Raw genomic sequence first — 13,171 nt, forward strand, 5'->3', positions numbered from 1 at the left:
TCGCAACCGATACCCGTTGCCATTATTAGATTCCGTGTTCACCCCCCTGCATGGAGCCAAAATCTTTACTAAACTGGATCTTAGAAATGCGTATCACCTGGTTCGGATCCGGAAGGGAGACGAATGGAAGACGGCATTCAACACCCCATTAGGTCACTTTGAGTACCTGGTCATGCCGTTCGGCCTCACAAACGCCCCCGCGACGTTCCAAGCATTAGTTAATGATGTCTTGCGGGATTTCCTGCACCGATTCGTCTTCGTATATCTAGACGATATACTCATCTTTTCTCCGGATCCTGAGACTCATGTCCGGCATGTACGTCAGGTCCTGCAGCGGTTATTGGAGAACCGGCTGTTTGTGAAGGGCGAGAAGTGTGAGTTCCACCGCACCTCTTTGTCCTTCCTGGGGTTTATCATCTCCCCCAACTCCGTCGCTCCTGATCCGGCCAAGGTTGCGGCGGTGAGAGACTGGCCCCAACCCACTAGCCGTAGGAAGCTGCAACAGTTCCTCGGCTTTGCTAATTTCTACAGGAGGTTCATTAAGGGCTACAGTCAGGTAGTTAGCCCCCTGACAGCCCTGACCTCACCAAAAGTTCCCTTCACCTGGTCGGATCGTTGCGATGCCGCGTTCAAGGAGTTGAACGGCCCAGGAGACAGCGGACCTCCTGGTTCACCACGTCGTCCGGCTGCATGGGATCCCAACAGACATTGTCTCAGATCGCGGTCCCCAGTTCTCCTCGCACGTCTGGAGGAGCTTCTGCCGGGAACTGGGGGCCACGGTGAGTCTCTCATCCGGGTACCATCCCCAGACCAACGGGCAAGCAGAACGGGCCAATCAGGAGATGGAGCAGGCCCTGCGTTGCGTGACAGCCGCGCACCCGGCGGCCTGGAGTACCCATCTGGCCTGGATCGAGTATGCCCATAACAGCCAGGTGTCGTCAGCCACCGGCCTCTCCCCTTTCGAGGTATGTCTGGGGTACCAACCGCCTTTGTTTCCAGTGGTTGAGGGAGAGGTCGGTGTGCCCTCGGTCCAGGCCCACCTACGGAAGTGCCGTCGGGTGTGGCGTGCCGCCCGTTCTGCCTTGCTGAGGGCCCGGATGAGGTCAAAGGCCCATGCAGACCATTGGCGGACCCCGGCCCCTGCGTATCGGCCAGGGCAGGTGTGGTTGTCGACAAAGGACATCCCCCTCAAAGTGGACTCCCCCAAGTTACAGGACCGTTACATCGGTCCCTTCAAAATCCAGAAGGTCATCAGTCCAGCCGCAGTGAGGCTTCAGCTGCCGGCCTCACTGCGGATCCATCCTGTATTTCACGTGTCCCGAATCAAACCACATCACACCTCACCCCTCTGTACTCCGGGTCCGGCACCGCCTCCTGCCCGGATCATCGATGGCGAGCCGGCTTGGACTGTGCGCCGACTTTTGGATGTCCGTAGGATGGGCCGGGGCTTCCAGTATTTGGTGGACTGGGAGGGGTACGGACCTGAAGAACGCTCCTGGGTGAAGAGGAGCTTCATTCTGGACCCGGCCCTCCTGGCCGATTTCTACCGCCGCCACCCGGACAAGCCTGGTCGGGCGCCAGGAGGCCCGTTGAGGGGGGGGGTCCTGTTGTGTGGGCCGCTGAAGAGGAGGTACTGCTGGCCCACCACCACCAGAGGGCACCCTGCCTGGAGTGCGGGCTCCAGGCACCAGAGGGCGCTGCCGCCTCACAGGAGCAGCCGGGGTGACAGCTGACACTCATCACCTGTGACAGCTGTCACCACTCATCTGATCTGCATCGGTATATCAGCAAGACGTCATCTCCACCTCTTTGCCGAGATATCGTTCTACCTGAAAGGTAATATCCTCAGCCTGACTGCTTGATAGAAAGCCCTTTTTGTGATTTTTGTGAGTGATAACAGACTTTTTCTCCAACGAGAGGTGGAGGTAGCTAGCTTCCCTGCCGTGCAGATTGCTGGGTGCAGACGCACCCACGTTTAATTGTGTTTTTGTTCCTCGCCAGCAGTACCAGGTCCGACACGCGGAGGCAGTGGCCACCTGGGAGTTCGGGACTTGGCGGCTCCAGTATTCCCGGGGTCTGGTGGCGGAGGAAATCGTGTGGTTCCGGTTCTGCTTTAGACAGGCGTCTCCTATCTTCGAGCCTGCCCACACGACACCTTGTAATTTGACCTCTGATCTATTGTGTAATCTGTTGTGTTTGTTGTGCACGTTCGCAACAGTAAAGTGTTGTTATTTGACCTATTCCATTGTTCGTTCATTTGCGCCCCCTGTTGTGGGTCCGTGTACTTACACTTTCCCAACAGAATACTGTCAAATAAAAGCAAAAGAAAACATTACCTGAAGGATGATGTAAGTGACAAGACAGAGTGCTGCCAGCAGGGTATCTTCTACAGATCCACATAACTCAGAGAACTCATGACAGTCAAAAATTGATGTGAAGGCCATCAGGCGAAGACCAGAAACTTCAGGATCAGTGCCAAACCATAATAAATCCAGACTTGGCCAATCACCTAAAAATTCAGATACAGAAACAATGCAGTGGAGTCATGTCCCTGTCACTGGAGCCAAACTTTTCCAGGGAAATTTTGTTATAGTCAGAAGAATTTACTTTGTAACTACTGTTTTACATAATGACATAAAAACACATGATTCCCCAAGACCCTAACATTGTTTTAAATTTGCATAAGATGACCAAACTAAAGTGAAATCAAGATTTTGTGTTAATCAGAGTCCAGGAAAAACAATATTATAAATTCAAATATTCAATTTCCCCAGATCAAATGTGTTTTTTGTAGTTGATTGGTTATACCCCTGTAACACTTAGCACGAATGAGCCTGACACGAATGAGGATTCAACCAACATTCGAGCAAATTCAAGGTGCTTTCAAAATCCTCATACAGCATTCTTAAGGCCCCCACACAACTTTTGATGCATGCACTTGCACACCGTGTTGTGCAGGAGAGTAAACTCGTCTTTAACGGGTGTAGACGTAACGCGAGAGGGGCGTCGGTGCATGCAATTGCGCAAAGAGAATTTTGAAATGTTCAAAAAAATCTTTCACGCATAAATGTTGTGCAATGATACGCAATCTACTTGCCAACACTATGTGCAGCTCAGTAAGCCGAGTAAAGAAGAAGTGAATAGTGTGAGTGGTTGCATCAGTCTAAACGATTATAACGAGATGTTAAATCTATCACATACTTTTACAGCTGCACACAAGAAGGAAAGAACATGCAACTGTTTTACCAAGTCATTACAAAATAAACATGACAAATAATTACCTTTTAAGACAGCTCCAAATGCATTCTTCGGCTGGAGTGGTCCTCTGTGATTCAGGAAGCAATTAGAGCCATTGTCAACAGACAACTCGCAGAGAAAATGATTAATCTGCTACAAAATAATTATTTTATATAAGCAGCGTCCAGCGCACAGCGCGTGGCAGCCAGTGGAACAAAGCATGACATCCAGCTGGGAACACAACGGGTGGGATCATCACAACGATGTGCGTGCAAGTGCGTGCATCAAAGTCGTGCAAGTGTCAAGGTGCCTTTAGAGCAATCAGCACATTCATGCAGCCAGAGCACATGCACTAGTGCTGGGATATATATATATATATATATATATATATATATATATATATATATATATATATATATATATATATATATATATATATAAAGTCCCTTCGGCTGCTGTTTTGCACTCGGGGTCGCCACAGCAAATCCAAGGTGGATCTGCATGTTGAATTGGCACAGGTTTTACGCTGGATGCCCTTCCTGACGCAACTCCACATTACAGAAAGAGAAATGTGGCGGGGGGGGGGGATTTGAACCCGGAGCCTTCTGAACTGAAACCAAACGCATTAAACACTTGTCCATCAGCCTCTGTGAAAAACATTTAAAGATGTCAATCATGATGACCGGGACTCTTGTCTGCTGCGGGCAAGACGAGAGAATCGTCTGCTGTTTAATTCACAGAGTAGTGGTTTTGTTTTTCTTTTGTTGCTCAGAACGTGCCTTTTCTGTGGGACCACGCACGAAGGTTCTTTGGTGTGGAATGACGTTTCAGTATGTTTTTTCCACTAGCACTCGCTGCCTGGCTGTGGGAAAAGACTGTCTGAAAAGTCTGCGCGGCTATGGGAGAGGTTCTCCTGCAGTGTGCCACACAGCCAGCGCTGCAGATGCAAGTGTTTGTAGGGGAGACGTTTGCCCCCGGAACATCTTTAAATTTAGAATTCTCTGAAACACTATTTTCCTGCATTCTGAGGGCCAAATTTTATGAAGTAAAGCCATAGTTTGTTTTATTTTTATCTTTGTTACAGCCTTACTTAAAAGCCAAAAGAAACAAGACATCAGGCCAAAACATGGAAGGGTGTAGAAAAGTACCTGATCTGTTCAGTAATTCTGCCCTTCAGTATGTTTGTAAAATAAAAACACTATCATTCTCGGAGGGAGATTGGCCATCGTTAACTACCAATACTTCATTAATTTGCTGTCAAATGTCAATATAATATTAGTATTATGTTGCATAACTAGAAAATTAGGTAACAGCTCAAAAACGGTTTTAATAACATTAACCCAAATCAATATTGAATCGGACTGAATCGAAATAATCAATTCTGAATCTTAAGAATCGAAATCGAATCAATTCTTGAAATTTGAATCAATACCCAGCTCTAACATGCACTCTATATTCATGGTGGAAAACATATCTAACGACGATCGAGGTGCAGTCGTACCACAATCTTACTGCAGTCGTAATGTTCGTACGGCATGAAAACACAATTCGAAGCATTCGGAGAGTGTTCGAGGGGCTGTTCGAAATGTTCAGGCACGTCGAATCCTGGCCAAATGTCTCGATCGTGTCCCCCATCACACAAGAGGCTGAATGAGGCAGAATGCCACATGAATGGACATCCGACCTACATTCGGGCAAATTCTAGGTGCACTTGAAATCCTCGTACAGCATTCTTGGGCTGTGTGTCGGGCACATTCGGTGGAGCACATGCACACCACTGTCAAGCTGCGTTCAAGGTGGGGAAAGTTCGAACGGCAGTCAAAGTGCAGTCTGACTGCAGTCTCAGCATTTGAAACACCTGAATGGGGTCAGCCAACATACTGCAATGACCAGCCAATACAGAACTCAGCTGAATGCCCTGGATGTGGCACGGATGAGCCGGAATGCACGTGAGTGCCCCCACAATGTCCCAAGTGGGGCCGAATCCAACACCGATGCAAGCCGAATGTTGCAAGTGCCCCCCCCACAACGCAACATGACTGTGAGCCGAATGGCCCGAGTGGTTCCCCCAACGCAACACGGACGAGGCGTGAACCACGTGCCATCCAGCGTCCTCATTGAGTACTGCTTGATCAACTGCCACGCGAGAGAGAGAGGGAGAGAGAGACAGAGAGCTGCTGCACTCCGAATGCGCAAGAATGAGTCGAGGTGACTTTGGCCCATGTTCTGGGTATTTGCACGGCATTTGTACACAGGTGGCCAATTATTTGTCCCTCCCGAATGTGTCTCGAACTTTGGCTTTTTTTGCCCATTCAGGCTGATTTGGTTTCATTCATGCTAAGTGTGATGGGGCCCTTAGAATAGGGATATGAAAAAGAGCAAACTAAATTCTACGACTGCCATGGGATAATAAATTACAATAATCAATATTCTGTCAATTATGGGTCATTTGAGTGTCTTGGTGAAGGCTGACTGTGCTCAAATTGGAACTGGTCTGAGATAAAATCATTTAGGAGGTTCTGCTGAAATTTGGTGTCAATCATATATATTTGTTCAAATTACAAAGGGCATAATGATCTATACTCAGTAAAGTGGGAGGTATCGCAAAGGTTTGAAACCAATCATGTTCAAATTCATGGAAAAGTGGTCTGAGATACATTCCTTATGGATGTTCAATACAAATTTGGTGAACAATCCAATAAATATTTTTCAAATTATGATGGGAAATAGTGTCTGACTGATGCAAGCACACATAACAGAGCGCATTTCTATATCCCTCTTTCTGGCCTCAAGACTGGCAGGTGATAAAAAGGCACTACGAAATTAGTAGGTATAGTACATGGGAGAAGAAGTGACACAGGCTGGACAATATCAGGTCCTTTCAGAGGATTTCCAGGGTAGACAAACCACTCTCTGACTACAGGATGGCCTACACTGTTGCCTGAAAAGACATAAAAGTCAAAGTTATACTTGGTTTCATTCCATATCCCTGAAAACACACACACACAAAAATAACAAGTGCACCTTTATTTATTTATTTTTAAATATGCACACAGCATTCGAAGGTAACAGCTGAAATCCCACTGCAGACAATGTAATCCTCCTCAGGTGTGCGTCTGGGTGTTGTTTGAAGGGTTTGTATTGTATGAGAAGCGTTTAAAGTAGAGTTGTACTTTTACAGGGGAGGTGATGGGCTTGAGACCAGAGGATCCTTGGTCCATATCCCAGCCTGACTGGAAATAAAAATCACTAAGGGACCTTGGCCAAGGTCCTTAATCCCCTAGTTGCTCCCGGTGTGTAATGAGCGCCTTGTATGGCAGCACCCTGACATTGGGGTGAATGTGAGGCATTATTGGAAAGTGCTTTGAGCGTCTGATGGAGATGGAAAAATGCAGTTCATTTGCCATTTACATGTGCATCTGCCTTTAATGGTACATACAGTGCATCTGGAAAGTATACACAGCACTTCAATTTTTCCACATCTTGTTATGTTTCAGCCTTACTGTCAAATGGAGTAAATTCATTTTTTCCCCATCAAAAGTAGAAACATCTCAAGGAAGATCAGTGGAAACAGGATGCACCTGAGCTCAATTTTGAGCGTCATGGGAAAGGCTGCAAATACTTATGTACTGTATTTCCTTGATTAATAGCCTGGGCATTTAATTTTTTCCAACCGTGTGCAAAAACGTGTCGCCGACCAAACGGTACCCCCTAAAAATCGGTCCACTCTGCCTTCACTGCGCATGCGTCATTTCAGATCACAGCAGCATTGTTTCTGCATGTCAGTAGCAGTGCGCCAATTATTACCTCGTTTCTGCTTAAAACTGCACTCCAGTCATCTTCTATCTCAGCAACAGATATCTGAAGCTTTTGTACAACAATCATTTCCACATAAATTCAGCATTATTTTATCAGAAAACACAGAAGACCAATGAGAACAGAGGAGGAGCACTATCAGATCAATTTCCCTGAGGGAGTCTTCTCAAGGGATTAATTACTCACACGGCCAGTCAGCCAGGCAGAGACGTCTGGCAGCTAACATAAGTGATCCAGCCTTTAAACAAGGCCAGCACTTATTTAAGGCAGGCATTTGTTTTTCCCGCAGAGTTTTAACCCGGCAATTAAATGAGGCAGTCCCGTATGATCACGCATTTAATGAAGGAAATACGGTACGTGATTTCTTAGGGTTTTTTTTTTTTTATAAATTTGCAAAAATCTAAACACTTTTTCACATTGTCATTATGGTGTGTAGAATTTTGAGGGGAAAAATGAATTTCATCCATTTTGGAATAAGGCTGTAACATATCAAAATTTGGAAAAAGTCAAGCGCTTTGAATACTTTCCGGATGCACCGTAAATGCTGACACAAATATGTGCTTTACTGATGCCTTTGTGAATGCTGTGGTTAAAATGAATGTGTCCACACTTGCAGGTTTATGTTCTTAGCCCATGTTTTGTTTGCTGCCCTACCATCTTGGCTGCAAAGCAGAAGACCATAAATGTTCTGTCTGCAGGGCTTGTAGACAAGAGCCTGGGGCAGCAGCTCGGTGTCCTCCCCATCCTCCAGACTGTTGCTACATTGAACGACTCCTGCACATATGACACTGTAAACCATGAAGCCCTCTGCTGCTATGTGCTTCTCTCTGCAGGCCTACAGAATCAAAAGAAATTTTTGAAATACATATTTAACCAATCTGGGTCAGTCAAAGACTCAGGGCCCTATCTTAAAGAACTATGGTGCATGATTTCACAAGCACAGTGCAGGTGCATTTGGGTAGTGTCTAATGCAATTTTGCTATTTTCAGAGAATGCAATCTGTGTTGGTTGTACACTGAGAATGACACTTGCATTGTGCAGTTCATTGCTGCTTTGTGAGGGGATAGCGCCCAAAGATTTTTGTGCATACACAAAAACTGTTACTGTGTTGTACTCAATTTTGTTTTGTTTTTTTTGGTGAAACATTTTTACACTTAAAAATATTGAGTAAATTAAAAAGCTGTGAAATCATTTAAATATAATTGATGATCTTGGTAACTAAGTAAAAATATTAAGTATATAAGTCCTTTCCAAATATTCTGAATGAAATTCACCAAACAAATTAAGTATATTTCAAAAAATAGAATTTGTTAATCAAATGCTAATTTATTTCAATGAAATAAACTCAAATAAATGTAAAGTTAAGATAAAATGAACTGTTACATTTTTAGGCATTTCATTTGGTATATCCAACTCAAACAATCAGTTATATGTATTTCAGAGATTTTATTAAGTCAGTATAGCTGTTTCTTACTGTGATATATGTGTAGCACATGCACATGTATGAGGTACAAAACATACCTTTATAATCTCTGGACTGACAACCCTCTCCATCACAAAGGCAGAGCCAGCACGTGTGGTTGAGATGTCACCACGCTGCAGAGTGTCCTGTGCAGGCAGCAAGTAGGAGCAAATTCCCCTCTCAAGGAGCTCCCTGTCTGGAGCGGAAAGTTTCAGAGATGGGGGGATAAGCACAGGCTTTTCCTCCTCTCTGCCGCTCAGAGAGTTGATAAGCTGTGATACAGCCAGAACCATCTGCCCTTGTGGAGCACCACAGCGTGGGGAAAGTGAGCTGTTCCTGCAAGACACAAGACTTTTATTGGACCAACACACTATGTTTATTGGACCTTGAAAAGGCCATTTTTAGTTAAGCACACATGCACTTTAAAAAATATAAATAGCATTATGTTGACTTAATATATAATACCTACTATTGATGTTAAAAATAAAATGCACTGAGTCATGATTCTGATAATATTCATTAAAAAATATGATAATAATTCAAAACTGAATTCCAGATTTCATAAATGGAAGAAAATGGAATTATTAAGTCAAAGAAAAATTCCAGTGACCTGTATGTTGTCATGGCATCACTCCGAATGTGCTGCATCCGCTCCTCTGACACCACATCGTTGCCAAGCAGACAGGCCAGCAACGGCAGCTGGTTGCTAGTCAATCCAATAGCTCGGCAGAGGTTTTGTCGGTTGTACAACACAGTGGTGAGGCCATCCAGTCGCAGTTTTGTCACCGACAAATAAGGGGCACTTGAAAGTATAAAAATATATATTCATCATTTTTAACTGGTAGAAGCAAAGGGTTTAATCAATGAGATTGTCCATGACAATAAAACATACACTAAAAGAATCTGCAATTTAAACTGTGATCAGCATGTAATAAATGGACATTGGAGACATCATTTATTCTAAAGTTCAAAATATATTGTTTTTGTTATTGCTGGAAAAAACAAAGACTGATGTTGAAGCTAGTATGGAGTATTCTGTTATGATACTACAGTACCATGTGCAATTGTATTTGCCTTCCTTAGGGACAGTAACCTTGTAGCAAATTGACAGAAAAGCAGACGAGAGAAGTAAGTGTTTTGTTCAAGCTACAAAAGAAGTATTTTTTCTAATGTGGAGATTAAAATGCATGCGACTACATTGTGCCTTTGTGACAGTGAGAGACGAAAACTAAACCTGATGGGCCCTATCTGTTATGATCCTGTCTATGTGTTCTTGTTTTTTCTTTTTTTGGGGGGGGGGGGGGGTTATTTTTGTGGTTTGTGATTTATTTCAGGGTTGGGAGCTGTTCCTTATTTCAGTGTCTTGTACTTTTTCCACTTTTTTGTTTGTTGGAGCATTGGTTTCGATGTGAGCACTGTTTTAGTTTCTCATCTTTGTTTTTGTGCATCTGTCTCCTTCTCTGTGTAGCAGCCACCTAATTTTTCCTCCACGTCTCTTTAGTTATTTTATGCCTGTCTTGGGTTTGTGCCTTTTTTCCTCTCACTATATGACCTTCTGCTTTTTACTCAGTGTTTGATGGTTCGTCTGCTTTTGCTTCCACTCTGTCCCCTGAGATTTTTCACCATCAGCCATAAATTTCCACAAGTGTCTCCCCTCCAATTCATATGGTAAATAAATTCTAGAATTTACAGAATAGTCTCTGGTATGTTATATGGCTGCAGTGTTGGGTTCAGCTTCCACTTCCGTTACCAATACTTTATATGTGGTGCAAAGCAGTACACAGTACAAGTGTCTTTTGCTCATTTCTCACCAGCGCAGTTGTCATAGTGATGCCCAGTGGACACATTGTTTGAAAGGCAAGTACACTTGCCCTCATTTGTGGGCCCATGAGTGTGCTGATTTTAAATTTAAGTGTGGTCAAGGACAGTGCCAGTGTGTTGGTATCAGGAGGCAGCAGAGTTTGCATTACATACCACTGAAAACCAGGTCTAAAGTCAAGCACAGTTTCTTTTTTTTCTACATATATTTTTTTCAGCTGCTTCTGTAAGAGGTCATCACAGCAGATTATGTATCTCCATCTCACCCTGTCTTCTGCATCTTCCTCTGTCATGCCAACCACCTGCATGTAATCCAGCACATTCACAAACCTCCTATTTGCCCTCCTTCTTTTCCTGCCTAGTGGTTCCATCCTCCAAATTATTCTCCCTACATACCTCCTCTGCACATGTCTAAACCATCTCAATAGCATCTCCCTGACTTTGTCACCAAACTGTTCCACCTGTGCTGATCCACTGATATGTTCATTCACAATCATGTCCAGGCTGCTTAATGAAAAGCAGGGTCTGAAAGTGCTTTGGGATCAGATCAGAAGGAGACTTGTGACCCCGAGAAGGGCAGAATGGATCAGGAAGAGGAAAGGGAAGAAAGAGAAGGAGCGGGTGAGGTTCTTTTTGGATCCTTTTAGACATGCGCGGAAGCTGTTGAAAGAGAAGAAGAGCAGAAGGCTGGAAGCTACCGAGCAGGAGCTTGAGGAACACATCAAGAAACAGCTAACCGACTAAAAAAAGAATATCTCACTTGGATCACCAGGGCATGTGCCCCATCCTGCTGAGCCAGCCACTGAATTTGACACAACACCACCCAAATGGTGTGAAGTCCAGTTACTGGTAGACAAGGCAAGGTCTGCATCTGCACCAGGTCCCAATGGTGTGCCCTGCAAGGTTTATCAAAACTGCTCCATGGTGCTTAAGCTGCTCTGGAAGCTGATGAGAGTAGCATGGAAGGCCCAAAACATCCCCTCAGAATGGACCTGAGCTGTGACAACCTTCGTCTCAAAGGAACAAAATTCCTGCAACATCAGCCAGTTTAGAGGCATTGCACTTTCTGTGGCGGCCAAGCGTTTAACCAACTACTTCTTGAACAACTGTTACATCAACACCAGTTGCCAGAAGGCAGGCATCCCAGGGTTCCCTGGTTGTGTGGAACACTGAACCATGATCCGGGATCAGATTCAGACAGCCAAGCATGAAAGAAAAAAGATCTCCACGTAGTATGGCTGGATCTGGAGAATGCCTATGGCTCCGTTCCCCATCAGCTAATTACCTTTGCCCTAGAATTCTTCCACATACCATCTAGCATTTGGAGCCTCATTTCCAAGTACTTCAGCAGCTTCACCATTTGCTACACAACACAGGATATAATGACAGGCTGGTACCACCTAGAGAAAGGCATCCCAAAGGACTGCTCAGGCTCTGCCATCCTCTTCACAGCAGCTTTTGAAATTATCCTCATCGGTGGGAGACAGATGGTCCGTGGGTGAGAGGACATTCAGGCCAATGACTGCCAGCCCTGCAGAGCTCCATGGATGATGTAACTGCCTTTCTTCAAACAGCAGCATGTACCAATCGGCTAATGAAGAGGTTAGAAGAATTCCTTAGTTAGGCCAGGATGAGGATAAAACCAACTAAGTCCCGCATTCTCTCCATACGCAAATGATCACATCTTCTTCACAGTGAATGGTGGGAAGATCCCAACACTGGAAGAACAACCAGTTCAGAGCACATCCGGAGCCTTGGGAAACTGTATACAGCCGACTTGTCAGACAAGCACATGGCTAATACAGCAATGATACAACTTACTGACGGTCTGATGCGGATCAACAAGAGCCATCTTTTGTGAAAATTTAAGATTTGGTGATACCAATTCACCTTATACAGGTAGCTGATGAGGCCACTCAAGATGTGTGAGATCACCACCTCCACTGTGCAGAAGATGGACATAAAAGCCAACAGCTACATTAGAAAGTGGCTGGGCTTACTGCAGAGCCTCTCCAGCATTGGCCTGTTTCGGAGGAATGTACTTCAAGTGAGCTGCTGAGATGGACGGGTCATCGACTGTGGAAGAAGGCAGCTGCCAGCACCTGACCTCAGAGACAGACAACCTGCACATCGGCAAACAAACGCAAGCTGCGGTTTTGTCAGAATCTGAGTGGAGTAGCTTTATTTAATTCTATTCCTTGTCATTAGTAATATCTCATGTTAACAAACAGCAAAATAAATCGCCTGCTAACTAGGACGTAATTCATTCTTAAATTCCTGCAACTATGTCATATTACACAACCGTCATATAATAATTGTACGTTGAACTTTATTATCATAAAATTGCATTACTGTGATATGTCCTGTTCTGTTTAACCTCTGCCTGAGTTAAAAAAAAATGTTTTAAACATATGCGATTGTCTTTGGGTTATGTGGTTTGAACAGAGGTATCGGCTCTTGCCCTGTAGAACTTCCGACTGGAAGATAAGAGACTGATTTAATATTTCCTATTAACTGATCCTAAAAATATTGATATTATAACACTGTTATAAAATTATTCAGTCAAGAGGTAGTGTCCCCAAAATTCGAGGTAAAATTAACCACTAGTGTTAATTCGCTACAGATCCATGTGTGCAGAACATCAAAGCACAAGTCTGAACAGGTTGCAAGTGGACAGCAGGACTGGCAGTCCACCAGGCCATCAGCAGGCTGAAACACCGAGCAATTGTTGGCAGGGCACAGTCGGGGAGAACTAGCCTAGGGTTGGGGGACTGCTCTGAAGAAGCGGTCTAAAGCCACCAGGAAGGAGTGGAAAGAGCTCATGATCTCCGAGGTGGT

The 13,171-nt window shown here is 44.6% G+C and overlaps 1 protein-coding gene across 2 annotated transcripts in view; it reads right to left on the minus strand.

Annotated features, from left to right (window-relative positions):
• Positions 1 to 13,171, minus strand: part of fam120b (family with sequence similarity 120B) — a 96,324-nt gene that overhangs the window by 69,804 nt on the left and 13,349 nt on the right. For both annotated transcript variants that reach the window (XM_034187484.1, XM_034187490.1), the window contains 5 exons: positions 9,126 to 9,317; positions 8,575 to 8,851; positions 7,708 to 7,888; positions 6,077 to 6,178; positions 2,337 to 2,509 (listed from right to left, as the gene is read on the minus strand). In XM_034187484.1, coding sequence (XP_034043375.1) covers positions 2,337 to 2,509; positions 6,077 to 6,178; positions 7,708 to 7,888; positions 8,575 to 8,851; positions 9,126 to 9,317 — 925 coding nt within the window. The remainder of the gene's footprint in view (positions 1 to 2,336; positions 2,510 to 6,076; positions 6,179 to 7,707; positions 7,889 to 8,574; positions 8,852 to 9,125; positions 9,318 to 13,171) is intronic.

The sequence above is a fragment of the Thalassophryne amazonica genome, chromosome 2 (genome assembly GCF_902500255.1).
Source record: "Thalassophryne amazonica chromosome 2, fThaAma1.1, whole genome shotgun sequence".
Classification (NCBI taxonomy): domain Eukaryota; kingdom Metazoa; phylum Chordata; class Actinopteri; order Batrachoidiformes; family Batrachoididae; genus Thalassophryne; species Thalassophryne amazonica.